The sequence below is a fragment of the Sarcophilus harrisii genome, chromosome 6 (assembly GCF_902635505.1).
Source record: "Sarcophilus harrisii chromosome 6, mSarHar1.11, whole genome shotgun sequence".
In the NCBI taxonomy this organism is placed as follows: Eukaryota; Metazoa; Chordata; class Mammalia; order Dasyuromorphia; family Dasyuridae; genus Sarcophilus; species Sarcophilus harrisii.
The window spans coordinates 238,427,089-238,446,019 of record NC_045431.1 but is presented as its reverse complement, the minus strand read 5'-3'; the positions used below and the strand labels follow the sequence as shown (position 1 = coordinate 238,446,019).

Here is an 18,931-nt window from a genome sequence, read left to right as displayed (position 1 = left end):
TGACGGGCTAACAGACAAGATCCACCTCAAGAGCTGGGATTCTGATTCTGTGTTTGAGGGTCTTAGCAGAGTGTCATGGGAACATGGGGGGATTTGGAGTCAGATCGCCCCACCAGTGATCTGGATGACCCAGGAAGCCGGCCTCCTCCCAGACTTAGCTTCTTGATCTGGGGGCATCTGCATCCCAAGGACACTGAGGAGGGATACACTTGCCAGCCACAGATGATTGTATAGATGGGGAAGCATTTTTCTGTTTTTATTTAAGGGTTTAGCATACGGTAAGAACTGAAGTACTTTTCTTATTCATTCATTTGTTCTTGCATTTATTCATTTAACACTCAGCCTGGTGAGAAACTTCAGAAGGAACAGGGCAACATCTCCAAGTATCTGGCAGGCCGTCCCGGGGCAGGCCGGTTTCAGCTTTGGCCCCCGAGTATGAGACCAGGAGCCGCAGGCAGAGGATCCAGGAAGCTGCATTTTGACTGGTGGATAGCGGGGGGAGCTCCCACCGGAGCAGTGGGGTTCCTTGGGAGGGAGTCAGGTCCCCCTCACTGGAGATCTCCCAGCAGAGGCTCTCTGGCTTCTTGTTGGGGTGGAAGGGGGTCCCTTCCAGCTCCCAAATTCTGATACTCTATACAATGAACATCAAGACCTAAAAAAACCCCAAATATTGTTAAGGGAAGGGAGCCCAGGCCGAGCTGAGAGGTTTGCTTTCCACCCTCCCCCAGGCCATTTTCCCCTCTGAAATGACCCTCAGGGCACCCTGGTCCCCCTGCTGGGGCTGAAAGCCACAGACACAGTCATTCACAAAAAGGTGTTAGAGACTTAATTTATTAACCTCTTCCAGAGAATTTACAGATTAAAAGGAGAGCGAAAGTTAAACCTAGAAAGGGAATGAGTGTAAACTGGGCGATCAGTAAAGGGCTGGTGGGTTTGGATAGGGGGAAGGAGACTGCCAGATCACACCGTCCACATTTGTGATGATTGCAATGATCGCAGCGATCGTGAAGCAACAGGGACTAGACTGTGATTTCGTATATATAGGGAACTCCCAGGTGAGAGAACTCCCTTCCCCAATGCAGGCTGGCACCCCTTCTCCCTGCAGCACCTTCCCGGGAGGGTTACCTCAGAAACTAGCCAATGACTCTGGTTTGAAGGGTGCTTTTCATTCCAGGCTTCCTATGTTGGGACTCTTCTTGTCATCCCCATTTCACAGATAAAGAAATGGAGGCTTGCCAGGGTCCCTCCGCTAGGAAGGAGGGTCTGATTTGAATGTGAGTTTTCTGGGGAGGCAGCTTAAAGGGCCAGGCTGAATGGGTCAACAAGCCATCCAGTGCTAGGAAAGGTTGGCGGTCTGAAGGTTCTCGAGGGCCGGGAGAAAAGGTTTAGGGTCTTAGGGAGCTTCTGAAGAGCCCAGAATGCCGGGTCTCCCCAGAGGATGTTCAAAGGGCTTTGAGGGAGGGAAGAGAGGAAGCATATCAGCGCTGGTGAGAAGGGCAGTCTAGTGGAAAGGGAGCTGGGCTCGGGGATATGGCGTCTCATTGGCCATGTGCGGTTGGAGAAGCCACAGAGTCTCCGCTCTGTAAATGGAAGGGTTGGACTCGGAGGCCTCGTCGGTGGCTCCGAGAGCCGGGTCTGAGGATCTCCTTCTCCAGGAGCCTCCTCCCGGCACATAGTAGGGGCTTCCTAAGGCTTTGTGCTCCCTCGTTCGCAGCGGGGTGGGCGGAGCACCTGACTACCTGGCACCAGAGCAAACAAAAACACACTTTGCTCTCTGGCTTTTAACAGCTCCTGCGGCAGAGCTGGAGCATTACTCCCAAATAACAGCCTGCGTGTCTCTGGGAGCTTTCATCTCAAGCCCTTAAAGGGATTTACCAACATGAATTACCCGCGGATCACAACAGCCCCCGAGCTGCCAAAGTGCTGTTTTGCCAATAGAGATGGCAAAGAGCGCGAGGATTAAGTGATTTGTCCGATAGCTAATGCTCAGAGATGGGGCCTGGCTCAGGCGCAGGGCCTGGGCCTGGGCCTGGGCCCTTCCCTTCTGGTCCTGGCCCCGAGAGGGCCTCTGAGGGGCCCCGATGCTGGAATCGGCCTCCACTGCGCCGCCAGGCCCTGGAAGTACCACCAGAGTCCGTTTGCTGAGCGTGCGAGGGGCTTCCTCGGGATGCCCGGCCCTTGGCACAGTGCCTGGCACATCGGAGGTGCTTGGTAACTCCCGCTCGACGGGTCCTAGCAGATGTTCCTGGAAGCATCTCCTGGTCCGGGGACTGGGAGAGAAAGTTTCAGTGTCCGGAGCGCCTTCCCACAAGAGTCCTAGGACAATAGCCATTGGTGCTTGGGGGGGGGGGGCGCGGGGCCTCCAGACTCTGGCCTGAGAGCCAGGGGAGGAGACTGGGGCGGCCCGGGCAGCTCTGGCCCCGGGAGCCTCCATGTTGGATGGGGCCCCAGTCTGGGGGGAAATTCCACATGGTTTTCCATTGTCTCCGAGCTCCCCAGAGAAGGTGGTGGGTGCCCTTGATAAACCGGAAAATAAGCCAGCCATTCATGGAAGAGAGAAAAAGGCAGCAATGTGCAGTCCCGAGGGCAGTGGACACGGAGGGGCCCAAGGAAGGGAAGGAGTGAGCTGCTGGCAGGCCCCGGCCTTTGCATGGAAATGCACCTTCTTTTACTTGCCAGGGCAGGTGCTAATTGACTTTGGAGACCAAACTACTGTCGGGGACTTGTCAAACTTCTCACTCCCCCCCCACCGCTCCCCCCTTCTTCTTAGATGCATAATAACAAGGGGGCCCCAGGGGACCAGTCAGAGGGCCCGAGGTGGGGCTCAACTGGAGGGAGAAGGTATCCAAGGGTCCAGGGAGGACTGGGGAGTCCTGCACCCATGGCCAAAGTGTCCAATGGCTCGCTCTGGGAGCCCTGCAGTCCCTGGTCTGGTGAAGGGGCGGGGTGAGAAGGCAGCCCCAAAAGGGGGGTGGCTGGGCAGAAGCGAATAGGGCCGGGCAGAGCTGGAAGGAAGAGGCCGTTTGGGGTAAGACAAGAATAAGGAGAGAAGGACACAAGGAGGGAAAGAAGGAAGAGCTCCAAGAGCAGCAGAGCATCTCAGGGAGGGGTGGCTGTATCAGTAGAGAACCCTGGCTGTGGAAGCCTCTACACCGAGAGTGCTCACGGGGAGCACTCCAGGATCCAAGGGGCTCTCGTGCCTACAAGGGGCAGGTTTGTTCCGTGCTGATTCGGAGTCCAGAACAACACCCAGGAAGGTTTTCACTCCACTTCCTTGTGACAGGAGCAACCAAAGCATGGCTTATGCTCCAGGAGAATGTAAGCTCCCTGGGGGCAAGGACCCTTTCCTATCCTGCCTTTGGATCCCCATCATCTGTCCTAGCCCTAGGCTCTGGGTTTCTGTTCTTGCTTGTAGGTAACACAAAATCGGGGATCTGTTGGTTGAATTGAAAGGGGCTGCCCAGTGGGGAAGTGGATGCTCCATCCCTGGAGGTTCGGGGAGATTCCTCCGAAATTAGGGGGCCATTTTTGGTCCTGAGATTCCACGGGAGGTGCTCCGGGGGACCCCCTCTGAGGGCCTCTCCTGGGGCTTTGTCTACTCATTGCTGGAGCATTAGTTAGCCTCTGTCCCTACGGTCATCAAAGGCCTTCCCTTGTGGGGTCAGAAATCAGCTGTCCCAAGGTGATGGGATGGGAGGACGGGGTGGGCAGGATGGTTCCCTGGCATCATATTTGAAGAAAATCAATGTGAGCCCAACTTCAGATTTCTGAGTAGCACATGGGGGGGGCGGGGAGTGTGCCCTAGAGAGGGCTGCTCATCTATACTTTAGCCAAGACTTTGACTCTCGTGCTACATGTGTAGATAAGATGGGATGATGTGAGGTAGATGAGGGTATACTTAGGTGGGTTTAAGCCAACGGAATGGCAATCCAAAGGCTAATTCTTTTATCAAGGACTTGGACGAAAGCAAAGACAATCCAATTACCAGCTTTGCACATGACACTAGTTTGGGAGGCGATAGACTCGGGAGCCAAATTTTAAAGATGGCATCCAGACTCATTTGGTCCTGCCCCTCGGACCAAATAAAATAAGATGAAATGTAATAACAATAAATGTAAAGTCTGATGCTATGGTAAAAAAAATTAATCTCACCAATAAAGAAGGAAGATAAGACAGTATATGGAAAGGCTTGTCATAAGATTCGAATGGTTCTGCCCATTGGGCAAGTTCAGGAATAATAGAGGAAAATGACCTAGGGGAGGTTTTGATTTTGACTAAAAATAATCTTCCTAACCATGACTGAGCTGTCCCAAAGTGACAGTAGCTGCCCCAGGGGGATCCCTGGTGATTTTTTGGTTTAGGTGTGGGATGGGCTCCATGATCCCACCTTCCCTTCCACCACAAAAATTCTGGAATTCTGTTGTGTGGGAGAAATAGTCCCCATCTGGGGTACAGGATACTGAAGGGCTAGTCCTGGCTTTGCTGAATTATTCATCCAAGATCTTTCTCTACCTCAGTTTCCCTACTTGGGATTTGAAGATCTTGGGCTAGTGACCCTAGAGGTCTTTTGCAGCTCTAATCTCTGTTCCTTTGATGTCACCCTCCCCCATTAAATCAGGGCAGCCCCCTTTCAGGCACAAACAAATGCTGATGGAATAGGCACTATTTTATTATCTGTGTTCCCAAGTGTTAGTGAGCTTCTGGAGTTAAAAAGCCTGTGTTTACCTTCCACTTGCTAAATGCTCCCCCAGACTGGCTAAGGGGGCAGTAGGGACTCCCCTCTCTCTCTCAGGTGTGATCTGCATTTGATGATGTACCATCTCCAGGATTGGGAAAGCCCCTATGTTACACACAATAGCCAGAGGTTTCTTGGAAAGCTTCTTGATCACTAAAATGCACTTTAAAATTAAAAAAAAGTTTTTAGATTATATATTTACATCTCTTTTTACACATTTTCATATAAGTCATGTTGGGAGAGAAAAATCAGAAGAAAAGGGGAAAACCATGAGGGGGAAAAAGGGGAAACAAGCAGACTTCAATCCACATTGGGTCTCCCTGGTTTTCTCTTTGGATGCAGATATCAGTTTCCACTTATAGTTTATTGGAATTGCCTTGGATCACTGAATTGCTGAGAACAGCTGAGTCTAGCTGATCATCACATAATCTGGCTATTACTATGTTCAGTTTTCCTGGTTCTGCTTGATTTGTTCAGCATCAGTTCGTGTAAGTCTTTCCAGGCTTTTCTGAAATTGGCTTGTTCATCATTGTTATAGAATAACAATATTCCTTTCCTCTCATATACCACAACTTATTCAGCCATTCCCCAATGGATGAGCATCCACTGGATTTCCAGTTCTTTGCCACCACAAATTTAGCTGCTACAAACATTTTTTCCATGGGGGTCCTTTTTCCTCTTTTACGATTTCTTTGGGATTCAGAGCCAATAACGACTCTGCTGAATCAAAGGGCATGAACAGTTTTATAGCCCTTTGGACATAGTTCTAAATTGCTCTCCAAAAGGAACAACTCCACCAACAACGCATTAGTATCCCAGTTTTTTCACATTCCCTTAACACTTAGCTTTTATGGTCATTTTAGCTAATCTGGCCAGCATGAGGTGGTACCTCAGAGTTGTTTTAATTTGCATAAAGTGCACTTAAAAAAATCACCAAAAGGCAGTTGTTCTTGTTTGAAAGTCTTGAGGTCAGCAGAAGTCTATCCTTACACTCCTCTCCTCTCAAAGTTCCCTGAAAGCTCGACAAAGCCAAGCAGGCTCACACCCCAAGTCAGGGAGTTCTAGGGATCTTAATGAGCAGACCAAAGCTAAACAGCAAGGCTAATAATAGCCTGGATCCTAAAACTAGGGTCTGCAAACTCTAGAAGCAACTGGTAATCGACCAACAAAGACTTATTAAATGTCTATTAGGAGACCAAAATCGTGCTCAGGACTTGGAAAACAAAAACAACAACAAAAAGAAGATAAAAGAAAATTTCCCTGTTCTCAGAGCGCTTCCATTCTATTGGGAAAGGCTAGATGTACAAAAGACACACCAATAAAAGATATGCAAGATAACGCCAAGGTAATTTAATGGGGAGATATCGGTAGAGAGAGGTGGCGAGGGCATCAGGAAAGGTTTCAGGCTGAAGGTGTGAGCTGAATTTTGAAGATGATGAGGGACTGATTCTATGAAGCAGAAATAAGCAGAGCAGCATCCAGGTATCAGGATGCTCAATGATGACAAGATGCACGAGGGGATGTAACCTTTGATGCACCCAAAAACTGCTAGTCTGGAAAAACACTGTGGGGAAGGACCGAGAGGGACCAGGCTAGGAAGGGTTTTTGATGACAAATAAATGACTTTGTATTTCACCCTAGAAGTTTCAGGAAGCCACTGACATTTAGGGGAGCAAATTCATGCTTTGGGAAAGTTTTTTCCCTTCAGAATAGTGGGTGGATTGGAGATGAGGAGACATGAAGGCATCAGTTAGGATGATCAATCAGGCAAGAAGTCAGAAAGGTCTGGACTCATGTGGGGCATATGTGAGGGAGAGGAGGATACCAGGGTGAATTCTGCCCTGGACCTGCTGAGTTTGACTTGCCTATGAGGAGTCCAGTTCCAGAGGCTTGTGTGGAGTTCTGGAAATTCTAGGACACTACAGCTGTGTGTGTGTGTGTGTGTGTGTGTGTGTGTGTGCATACGTGTGTACAAATCCATGTGTGTATGGAGCATGGGTCCAGATGCATATGTACACATATGTGGAGCAGTGATGCAGAGATGATAATTAATCTCATGGGAGCTGGTGAGGTCACTCGGAGAGAGGAAAAAGGAAAGGGAAAAGAGCTCGGGGAGGAGCCTTTGGAGACAAATCACCTTAGTGGGTAGAGTTATAGAAAAGGAGCCAAGGAAGGAGGAGTCAGCTGGGCTGGGAGAAACTGAGAAGAATGTGTACAAATGAAGAAACAGCAACTCCTGCCTCCCAGGAGCTTCCAGTCTCGAAGAGGGAGACCTCGTCCGCAGAGGGCTCCGCTGCAGGGCCGATGGAAAGGTCCCCTGGTTTGAGGGGCAGTGCTGGGCCAGCAGCTTTCCTTCGTATCATCCCGATGGATAAAGCCACGCGCCATTTCTGAGGCTGAGTCATTTACAGGGCCAAGGACTCTGAGGGTGAGAAAGTTCTTTACCGGGTCTTCAAAAGTTGTGGCTGCTGAATAAAGTGGAGAAATGATGGTTGCTTCTGGGGATGATGGCCCTAGAGACCGGCTAGAGGAAGTTTTATCCCCAGGCTCTTGGGGCCAGCCTTCTTGGCTATTTCCCTCAGGATCTGAGGTTCAGGTTGAGATGGAGTCCACTTGATGTGTGTGGTGTGTGTGTGTGTGTGTGTGTGTTTTTGTGTGTGTGTGTGTGTGTGTGTGAGAGAGAGAGAGAGAGAGAGAGAGAGAGAGAGATCCTCAGAAGAAACTCTTCCCATCTCTTGCTTCCTTCTCTAGGCTCTCTATGGATGTCCCTTCTTGAGGTCCATCAATCCAAACATCCAGCAGCTCGATGGCTAGAGTCAAGAAGGTCTGAGTTCAAATTCACACCAGATGCTTATCAACTGTGTGACCTTGGGCAAGTCATTTAAACCTGCTTAGCTTAGTTTCCTCCTCTATAAAATGACTTGGAGAAGGAGATGCCCAAGCGCTCCAGTGTGATTTGTCATGAAAATCCCAATGGGGTCCATCAATGAAGAGTTGGCCATGTCTGAACAATACAAATGTTCCGGGGTCAGGGTGTGTGCAAGAGTGGCTGGGCGAGCCCAGGGCCTGGCTTTCAGCCAGTCCTTTGGGCTTCCTCTTCTGGGGATAGGACAGATCTGGGATCCATGGACCCTACTCAACCGGAGTAAGTCAGGAGACTTCATGGCCTCCAGATCTCTGAACCTCGGTTTCACCGCCTGTAAATGGTGGGTCAGTCTAGGAGCCCTCTGGGCCCTCTGGCTCTAAGGCCGGGTGCAGGGTCTCTGCTGAGGACCAGAAAGGGGCCTCTCCCCTCCCCAGGCCATCTTGTCCACACCTCCCCAGGTTTCTTATTGCCCTTCACTCTCTCTCATTCACACCCTCTCACCTAGGTGAAAGAAAGCGATTTAAGGTGGTTGGGGCCCATCTGCATATGCTGCTTACAAGCTCCTCGCTAATCACATTACCTCTGAAGTACAAATCAGCTTCAGAGACCTCCAGGACTTTGAAAGTGTCAAAGCACTTGGCAAAGCTCGGCGGCTTTTCCATCCATTTATTGTTTGTCAGCTTGGCTCGAAATCCACAGCCCCAGATGCTGATTTTGGGAGAGGGAAATTCCAGGACAGGAGGAGATCCTCCCGGAGCACACAGGCCCCTCCAGAGGCAGCCAGAGACAGAAGAAAGGGCCAGGGAGGTCTCCCATTCTGCAGATGAGAAAACTGAGACCCCAGAGAAGAGACGCACTGCAAGGCGCCTTCAAGATGAGCTGGCCTGCGTCTTCCTCCTAGTTATGAGGGAGCTCGCTGCGGCCCTTCAGGTGAAGTTTCTTGAACCCAGCTCACACTCACTCTCTCTCTCACACACACACACAGTCACACACAATCACAGTCACACACACACACTCACACACACAACCGAACAGGGACAGATTCAGAGCCAGCGCGGCCCTTTCAGTTTGCACCTGACGAAGTGGAATCTCAGGGAGATGGAGTCAGCCTCAGGGGAATACTGTGGGAGTAAGAGGCAAGGGCATCATTGGAACCCAGGGCCTGGAGCTCCAGCTCCTTCCTCTGTGCCGTCCCTTCTCCCTCTAGTTTTCTTTCTCCAGAGAGTAATCATAGAGGCCCTGGGACAGCATTTTCATCAGTTGAAAAGGCAAATACCCGCTTCCTGTCCTCGGGGAGCTCATTGTCCAGTGGGGGCGACAGCCCACAAATAACCATGTACATACAGGAGAGCAATGGAAGGCGGCGGGAGGGGAGAAGGGACTTGTCCTTGGGGAGCTCAGGACAGCCTTTTCAGAGCGTGTTTCCTCAGCCTGAGTATCGAGTAAAGTCCTCGGCAGACTTTGCAGTGCCCGGGGCTCCTGAGCTCGCCTTCCCCAAATTTGGCATCCCCCTGCACCCAATCCGGGTCTCTGTCCCCTGGGTGTCAGAGGCAAATAGCCAGATGGCATTTCCAGTCCGGCCTCCACAGAGACATGCGGGACAAAGCCCAGAGGGCCAGAGAAGGCTAGGAAATGTCTCTAGGAAATGGGTCCCCCTCCCCCAGAAGGACGTGCTCCCGAGGCCATAGTTTTTCCTGGTGTCCTCTCCTCCTAAAATGTCTGATCTCCATGAAGGGGAGAGTCAGCTGCCAATCCTTGTCAGAGGAAGCTACACCTTCCTTAGACACACTCTGGCTGTTTTTGTCAGGGACAGATCTAAGTCCATGGGCAGTTTAGGCCCCTTCTCTCCTCCCCATAGCGGGCATCCAGTGCCCTGCCCAGGGCCAGCTCTCCCAGGCTGGTGATGGCTTGAACATCCATCCCTTTGGAGGGAGCAGATCAGGGTGGCCAGAGTCAGGAACAGGTCTGAAGTGGAGAAGGCCTGGCGCTGGGGAGCCAGAGGGAAGTGGGGGGAAGGAGGAGCAGAGTGGAAGGAATAGCTTAACAGCTTAAGTTGAGATAGGGCTCGAAGGTACAGGGGGTCTGAGGGGGAGCATTCTGCTTATCGGAAGAGCAAATTGCCTCTGGACTGTCAGTCTATCTGGCGTCCATGCTACGTAATGGGATTACCTCCCAATAGCACAGCAGGATTTGGGAGCCAAGCCACAGGAAGCCACGTGAGATAGCTTCATGCTGTTCAGGCTCCCTCAGGCAGAGACAGAATCAGAACAGAACCAGGGGAGGAAGTGGAGTGCAGGGGACAGAGTGCTGGGTTCAAATCCCACTGTGGACACCCGCTAGAGGCGGGCGGCCACAATTCTGTTTCCCCCTCTGTAAAATGGGTGTAATGAGGGTACATCCCACCAAGAGGGCTGAAGACTAGGCTCGAGTAAGCCTAAAGGGGAAGCCTGGGTTATTTCCATTTTAAAGCAGTTCTCCTCGACAGTCGGATAAGGAAACATACTCACTGAGGCAGGATGATCAGGGCTGAAACTAAGATGGAAACAGTGATTTTTCCCAACTTTTTGACATGGAGGTAAGAGGCAAAATGGGACCTGGCTGAAGACACGTATTCCTGTTGAGGTTTGCTCTGTGTCTGGGCATGGCAGACTTCATTGAAATGTCCTGCAAGATGCTGGGAAGGGGCCTGTTCAGAGAACGTCTTATTTTGGGGTAAACTGGTCCCTTCCTGAAATGCAGCCCCCCTTTCTTCCCTCCCCCCTTAGCACAGGTTTGGTCAGTGGTCCCGGGGGGAAACAACATCATGTGCCCCTTGCCCAGGCAGCCAGGAGAAAGCAGACTTGGGGGTTTCGGGGCACCATCCAAAGAGAAACCCCATGTAGACAGATTTAGCTCATAGTATTCAGATCATTGTTGTCAAGGGAAGAAGGGCAGGATACCTCAGCAAACAATAATTTGTCTTGGCCTTGCCCAAGGTAGAACTTCTCCCACTAAGGGTGACTGTTCCAACTCCCAGAAGCCCCTGTTTTAAGCTCTCTCCAGGCCATTTTTTGATCATTCCACCCAGGACATCCAGTCATCTCTGCATCGTCCCCAACCTCAGAAATATCTGGAAACCCCAAATAATTTCACAGACCAGGCAGGAAGTGCCAGTCCTCAGCCAGTCCCTGAGGGTCCCCGTTTTTTTACCCAAATCATCCAAATAAATCGGATTCGGGTGATATGATCTCAGTTTGGGGAAGACCAGTGGTGGTGCAGCTCTGAAGGCAGCAGGCCTGGGTTCAAATGCTGCTTCTGTCCCTTACACTCTTTGTGACCACGGAAACATTACTGAGCCTTTCCTTTCATTTCCTCATCTGGAAAATGAGGGTCTTGTACTCCATCACCTTCCAGGCCCCTCCTGGCTCCAAATCCAGGTGCTTATCCACTCAGAATTCCTCACACCACCCCCCTTCCCCAGGAGAAGTCACACAGTCTGGGTTTAGGGATCCCTGTCTTACTTTGAGCCAGCTCTCATTGCTTTTTTTTAAATTATTATTATTTTTATATATATTTTTTGCCAGCTCTCATTTCTTTTTTTTTCTTTTTATATATTTTTCCAGCTCTCATTTCTTTTTTTATTTCTTTATATATATATATATATATATATTTTTTTTTTTTTTTTGCCAGCTCTCATTTTAATGAGGGTTTGTTTGGCACTAGATAGAATCTGCTTTGCTTTCATCCCTTGTTCCCGATTCTGCCTATGGGTCAATCAGAATAAGGTTAAGCCAGTATCCAGATCACAGCCTCTTCTACACTCGTGGTCTCCCCAGCCCTTCTTCTTCTGAGGTTTCTCATCTGTGAAATGGGTGACTTGGACTAGGGGGCTTCTGGGGCCTCCTGTAATCTTCCAAACTAAAGTAGCTTCCCACTAGAAGGTAAACTTCTTGAAGTCAGGGATCATTTGGTTTTTGTAGCTCATTGCTTGCACATGGTAAATGTTTTAATGTTTTTTTCCATTCATCCATCCATCCATCCATCCATCCATTCATTCATTCATTTATCCATCCAAGTTTCAGATCTAAAATGCATGAATAAAACACGAGTTTCCCAACTTGGTGCAGTTCTCCATTTGACCATGGAGATGCGGGCAAGACCTCCAGGATCCAGGATCCCAGAGACATCAGGATGCACTTGGTTAAAATAAATGCACACACATTTTGTCCCTGATTTGTGAAGAAGGGCAAGGTTACCCTCAGATCACAGAAGAGCAGGAAGGACCCTCAGCAGCCTCCCGTGCCTCGTCCCTCACCCACCAGAACAAGAATGCTCTCGACCATTCATGGTTCCTCCCTTTTGGGCTCTCGACCCCGGATCTTATGGTTTCAAACCCCACAGCCAGGGGTCATCCAGCTGAGGGGTGGGGAGAGCTCTAGTGAGAGAGAGAGCCCAGCACCTCCCGGTGCGCTTTTGGAGCCCTCGACCTGTGAGCAAGTTTCCTCTCACATCAGCCCCAAGCTGCCTCTTTGGGGGGGCTTGAAGCCCCTAGGTTGCTTTGCCATGGAACACACTCACTCAAGCCCACTCCAAGGATTAACAGGCAGCCCAGCTTGTTGTCCGCAGTAAGCAATCATGATTTATTCCTTGTTACGTGTGCACAGCACATACATTGCAATATAAGACAGCACCTGTATAAAACTACAGACAGATTCGGCGAATATAGATCAATCTTGAGAGCTCAAGCACACATCCGGGTAAAAATGGTCCAACAGTACTTTAAAGGAACAGACAGCACCAGCCCCAGGAGCAGAGAAGGTGATTCTCTGGTGTGCGTGTGTGTGAGTGTGTGTGTGAGTGAGTGTGTGTGAGTGTGTGAGTGTGTGTGTGAGTATGTATGAGTGTGTGTGAGTGTGTGTGAGTGTAGTATTGACAAGAAAACGGAAACAATTTTCCAGCACCCCGGAGGACCGCTCTTGTTCTCTGAGACACAGAATAATTCTTTACTCGTTGGGTGTGGTTGCCCTCCCCAGAATCCCAGAACTCTCCAAATGTCCAGTCCTGTCTTCCAGGAAGCAGAGACCTCTCTTTGGCCCTCGACTGGGCTGGCCAAGCTCGGCTCGTCCCTTGTCTTTCTCAGAGGGCCTGAGAAACTCCACAGGCTCCTGTGCCGATGTCCACAAGCAGCCTCCAAAGCCAGAGCTGAGGGAGCGCGGTAGCAGGGCGCAAGTGATTGCAATAAAACAGAGAGACTTCAAAAACAACAATGGTAACAACAACCCCAGAGCAAGAATGTCACCGAGAAAAGGCAAGACTCAATTTTTCCACAGTCTCGCTGTCTGCTGGGACCCATAAAGTTAATTTGGGAGCCAGTTTGCAAACATCCTTAAGGAGAGCTCAAGTATTTCATAAACATTTCGGGCATTTCTGGTAGCCACCTAAGGTCATTTTGTGTAAACTCCAAAAATCTATTCATTAAAATGTCCCCATTGGCCACTGTGTGAGGGTGGGGTGGGGGGACTTTTTTTTTTTTAAAGTAAGTCCCCAGCCCCTGCTTCTGCCTCTTCTGTCTTTGCTCTAGTGACAGAGCTTCCATTTGAAAAAATATATAAAGAAAAATATAGGGTTACTCAATGACCATATAGTGCCCTCTGACAGCTGTCTGCGAATATTTTCTCCATGATTATCCTTACTAAAAGTAAATCCCTGGGTAAAGATAGCTCAAACGTGACAAGGTTGAGATGGGATGTAGCCCACACCGGTGGAATGCTTCTTGGCTACATATGGAAAAATGGGGCGCTGGGATTGCCACTTCCACAACCTGGAAGATACTCTGGAAAGCAGAAATCCTGGATTTTCCCGGGAGATTTTGCTTTGAAGCCTCGGTGAGGTAGACATGAAACCAAAGAGCAGGGGATGAGGCAGAAGGAAGAGGAGCAGTCTTTCTAAGCACCGCATTAAAAAAAAATTCAAAAAACAACTTCAGGCTTGTGTGTGTTTCTCTGTCTCTAAAAGGGAATCAGAGCTACTACAATATCAGGAATCGGCTCCATGCGGTTGATTTAGCTGTTGGAACCGATGGCGGCGATCACAAATTGGGGGGATCTGAGTTAACAAAGAAGTTGGTCACTTAAACTTCTCCCAGCAGTCCCTGCCCCACCCCAGACTGATTTTGTACAATGCAGTTTTGAGAGGAAGCCCTCTTCCTGACGGGAATAATGTCAACTGTACTGTTGCTGATCTTTAAAAATAAAGGGGGGGGGGAGGGATTGAAGTTTTCGGGGTTGTTGAAGGATTCCTGCCGCCCAGCAGTAGATCGAGGAAGATTGCCTGGAGGAAAGTTCAAAGGTCAGCCCTGGCCGATCTAAAAACAGATTTGTAGGGTAGGACTTCCACGGAGAACTTTTTGTACCAGAAGGAAACCGATATGTTTCTGTGAAGTAGCAGCCGGGCACAAATGGGGTTCAGGCATGGAGCTGAGGGCGCGGGGGATCCCCTGCAAATCCCAGAAGTGGAAGCAGGGTTGAGGGGGTATCTAGAAGGAGCCAGCCCCTTGAGTCTCTGAATATACGATAATAGCAGCACACGGGTATCTGAGAAACAGGGACAGAAGGCAGGCAAGGGAGAGCAGTCCCAGCAAAGAGGAGTTTCCCTCTTTTCTGTTCATTTTTTTTTCTTTTCCAAAAACCAACACACCCACAGAATCATAAATAAATTTGTGGCAATATATACAGATTTAAATAATTAACTTAACTATGTTACATACACCTGCTCCCGCAGAAGTCTCCATTGAAAGTGCACCGAGTTTGGTTGGCCCGAGGGCCAGTGGGGACCCCCTTCCGGCAGCGAGCCCGAGCCGAGGCTCAGATCCTGGGCAGGAAGTGGGTCATAGTCATTGTGGTGGACACACGGTTGCCTTTCTTGGGTTTCCCAGTTTTGTTCAGGGCGATGTACATGCCGGAGTACTTGTGGGACTCGTAGGCGTTGTAGTTATTAGGCAGGAGGATTTCTTTGAAGGTGCACTCATCATTGAAGTGGGGCTGCAGGAGAGAGGAGGGACAAGAGGATTGGTCAGAGCTCTTCCAATGGGCAGCAGTGTTCCTCCCAGACCCTCGGGACCCCAGCAGAGGTGGGCTCCAAAGCCTGGCTCAGGGCCCACTGGGGAACTTTACAGCACAGTGATTTTGACCCATAAGGAAGGAATCCATCCAAGGGATCAGACTGAAGGGTCAAAGGGTCCCCCCAAGACAGGACTGAACTATTTCAAATTGAACTGGCAGGAGCCGCGCCGCAGATTTAGAGCTGGAAGGAGCCTGTTTTCCAGACGAGAAAACTGAGACTATCTAGTTAACTGTTTGCCCAAGACGAGACAAATAGTAAGCAACGGAGGCAACACTCAGATTCGGATCCTGGCCCAGCTAATTAAATATCCCGTGGCCTCGGATAAGCTTCCTAGGGCCACCTTGGCTCAAGTCTTGTTTTCTCTTCTGAAAAGGGCTGATGATGGATAGACAGATAGAGAGATAAACAGATAGATGGATGGATGGATGAGTGAACAGTTCTTAAACACAGACTGTGTGCCAGCACTAGGCTAAACAACGGGGACTCGAGCGGAGATGATTTCCCAGGGCTTTCCTCTCGCTGAAACCAGGCTAGATATTTTGGCCCACCTGGTCCACTTGGGGTGTGGCCAGATCATGACTACCTTTCTTCACACACAGAAAACAGCTGGTTCTGCAGCTGGCCAGCCTTCCAGACACCTGGTCAATACCATTCCCCAGATCTTCAGTATTCCTGTCTTTTCCCTTCCCCCTTCTCCCCCAGAAGGGATTCCTGAGTCTTACTAGCTATTTTCGAAAGCCCCTGAACCAGGTACAGTCATGGAGTCTGGGATGAAGAAGAGGAATTGGGGGGGTGACAGTGGGTCAGCTGATTCTCTTTCCTCCTATAGCCCTGGATGTTCAGCTTTCCACCCTTTGAGGGGCCAGAAGCAGAGATATCATGTGGGAATGTAATCCCCCAAAGAAGAGAGACTCCCATGGAAGGGAAGAAAAGGGTGGATCCATTTTCCTCTGTTAGGCTCATGTGGCTGCTGCCAGTCCAGGAGCCTGATGTACCCCTGGAGAAGTCATGGGGATTCACTCTTTTCCCCAACCATGTGAAACCTGGCCCAGGGTCCCCCCATTTCTATAGGTTTTTCTCTTCACAACAGGTGGAGCCTAAAGGATTATCCCCATGTTACAAAGGTGGAAACTGAGGCTTGCAGAAAAGTGAGGCGCAGATTGTTCAGCCAGCTAGAGCCTGATTTCAAATGTCGGCATCACTTTGTCTACTGCACTTTCTGCCTCTTTCCTTCCCCATGATTTGTTCTGGGGCCAGTTGTTCCCCCCTCCCCAGTTATACCTTTCCAGACATTTGCACTGCTCACTGTGTATGTGTGTGTGAGAGAGAGACAGAGAGAAAGTATAGGAGAAAGAGAGACCGAAGAGAAAAAGAGCCAGAACCAGAAACACAGAGAAGGGTTTCTGCAGCGGGCTCAGGGATTTCGAGGGGTCGGGCAGGTGTGCGGCGGCTGCGGCTGGAAATAAGGGACCCGCGATTCCCAACCCCGCCTCGGAAACCCCTCCGCCAGAGCCAGCGGCCCCGCTCCCGGCCTCCTTCCCTAGCTCCGCTTCTCACCGAGCCGTAGAGTTTGCCCTTGTTGTTCATGGCCACGAAAAAGCGACTCTTGACGCCGAAGAGGCTCACTACTCCCCGCTCCACCGGCGACATCTCCAGCAAACCTAGACGGACAAGCGGCGGGACGTGAGACTGGTTGACCGACTGAACGGCTGTTCTTCCCTGCCCATGGCCCCGGAGACGCCCCGGCCTCCCTGCTCCGCTCTCCCGGGTGGGGCCAAGCTCCGACCCGAACACTAACCCGCTAATTCGTTCCCATTCCCTTCCCCGCCTAACGCAAGACTGCCGCGGGCTGGGTCCCTGACCTCGCGGGGCCCCGCATCCCCGCCTGCGCTCTCGGGCCGGGAGGAGGAACTAGCTGGGAGGACTTGGCCAAAAGTGCATCCGGGGTGGGAGTGGGAGCGCACGGCTGCCTGCGCCCCTCGGAACTTCCAGAGACCCAGGAGCCCCCAGCAAAACCAGTGCGCACTTGGGAGCGGAGGGAAGCGGCCGGGAAGGAGCTGCAGTCCCGTTCTGAGTGCCCAGCCCTCCGTCGAGCTTTCTCAGAGGCTGATAAATAGCGCTTTTAGCAGTGCCTCCTACACTCCCCTCCCTCCCAGCAGCAGTTCTGGAGCCTGGGCCCCGGGGTTCCCCTCTTCTATCCTCGCCCCAGAAACCAGAAATCATCTCTCGAAAAACTCCAGGGAGCCTCAGTTTCCCTTTCTGTAAAGCAACGGTGCCGAACCAGCTGATGTCTAAGGACCCTTGTAGCACCGAGCCTATGCGCATAGTGGCTTTCCGAGCTCGGAGGCTGGGCCAATTGGGGACGTCTCCGGGCTTCCAGCAAGGAAGCCTCAAACCCCGGGCTCAAGCCAGTGTCTGTATCCCTGGCGCCCTCAGCCGGATCGGCTCCCGCAACTCGCCGGAGTCCGCCCCGTTGCCTAGTGCCCGCCGGCCGCGCAGTTCCGGCCCAGGCGTCCGGCAGCGGGGCAGCCCCGGAGTTTGAGAGCCCCTCAGGCCGAGGGGGCTGGGGACTGGGATTGATCTCCCGGGAAGCCGCCAGGTGAGAGACGCCCGGCAGCAGACCCCAAGAAACGGGGTCTCCCTCCTCCAGCCCTTGGCTCGCCATCCCTCCGCGGTGGACCTTCCTTTCCCCGGATAGTCACCTTCCTCTTGGGGAGGAGACAACTCCGAGACGGAGCAGGAGAGACGGGGAGCAGAAGGAGAGACACAGAGACAGGCAGAGAGAGACTGGGGGGGTGGGGAAGCAGAAGCCCCGGGCGGGGGTGGCCACTCACTGTAGTGGGTCTCGTTGTGCGCGCCGTTGATGCTCCCGTCGGGCAGGACCTGGAGGTGGAAGCCGATGCCCGCGTTGCAGTAGAGGCGGCGCAGTCTCTTGATGCCCAGCAGATAGTCGCGGCTCAGCTCCTTGCTGTCCCCGGACAGCCGGCCCATGGAGCGGGAGAAGAGGGTCTCCCAGCGCGGGTCGAGCGTGTCGTTTTGGGGCGCGGGCAGAGGGCTCCCACGGCCCGGCCAGGGGGACAGCAGGCCCAGCAGCAGCGCGGGCAGCAAGGCTGAGGGGTGAGGCATCCCGGCTCCAGGGGGGACACACGTGGTTTGGCTGGAGGCAGTCAATGACTCTAAAAATACCCCCTGCCCTGCCCTGCCCGCTTCGGGCTCTTGGGCTCTGACCAGACAAGGAGAAGAGAGGAGGGCGAGGCGACAGCAGCCCGGGCTAGGAGATCCGATTCGTAAACGGGCCGCCCAGCGGCTCTCGGCTCGGCCGGTCCCCGGAGCTGCTCGGGGCAGGAGAAGGGCCGGAGGCGGAGACCCCAGAGACGCGGCGAGAGAGGGAGCGGGGAACGAGAAGCGAGCCGGAGAGAAACGTAGCGAGGAAGCCCCCGAGAGCCACACAGAGAGACACAGAGAAGCAGTCGAGTCACTGGCCACTGCTACGAACTTGGATCTCAACTAGAGAAGACCCGTGTGAGTGGAGGGTGCGAGCTCTCTCCTAGCAGCCAGCCATAGCTCCCGGGCCCTGGCCGCCGATATTTATATCGTCCTAGTACCTATTACATCACCACCTACTGCTGGAGGGAACATTCACTCCCGAAGTCAAATTATCAGCCCGAGATGCTCCCCAGCCTCCAATCCTATCTTGAGGAAAAGGGAGACAAGCAGGCAGAAAGGCGGAGGGGGGAGGGGGGCCAGAGAGCGAGATCCAGGCTCATTTTCCCCCTCGCCTTCTCACAATACTCAAGGCGGCCCCTCCAACTACCCCGGGAGGCAGGGGAGAGATCCCAGCTGCCCGGCCTTTCTTGCTCTAGCCTTCATTTCTCTCCCTTCCTCCCCTCTTGTCTTGCTTTTCCTTTTTATCTTTCCCTTCTTTTCTCTCCTCCTTCTTTCCCCCTTTTTCTTGCTTTTACTTCCCCGGGGCCCTGTTTCCGTCTCTCCTTAAGCTTTCTATTTTCTGCCTCTTCTTTCTCCTGGTTCCTGTCTTTCCCTGGCCTCTTTCTCTCTGCCCTCTCTCTTTTTCTTTCCAGTGGTGTTGGTGATCTTATTTCTTATTTCTCTTCTCCTTTCTCTTATTGCTGTCACTTCTCTCTCTCTTTCTGTCTCTCTGTCTCTCTCTCTTTTTCTTTCTGTCTCTCTCTCGTCTTTCTCTTTCTTTCTCTCTCTGTCTCTTTCTCTTT

The 18,931-nt window shown here is 51.8% G+C and overlaps 1 protein-coding gene across 1 annotated transcript; it reads right to left on the bottom strand.

Annotated features, from left to right (window-relative positions):
• Positions 1-14,278: 14,278 nt before the first annotated feature.
• On the bottom strand, positions 14,279-18,616 carry FGF4 (fibroblast growth factor 4). The gene is made up of 3 exons (XM_003774075.2): positions 17,537-18,616; positions 16,260-16,363; positions 14,279-14,620 (listed from the first exon to the last, which is right to left on the bottom strand). The coding sequence occupies exons 1-3, from the start codon at positions 17,826-17,828 to the stop codon at positions 14,444-14,446; spliced, it is 573 nt and encodes a 190-aa protein (XP_003774123.1). The 5' UTR covers positions 17,829-18,616; the 3' UTR covers positions 14,279-14,443.
• Between the last annotated feature and the right edge of the window lie 315 nt (positions 18,617-18,931).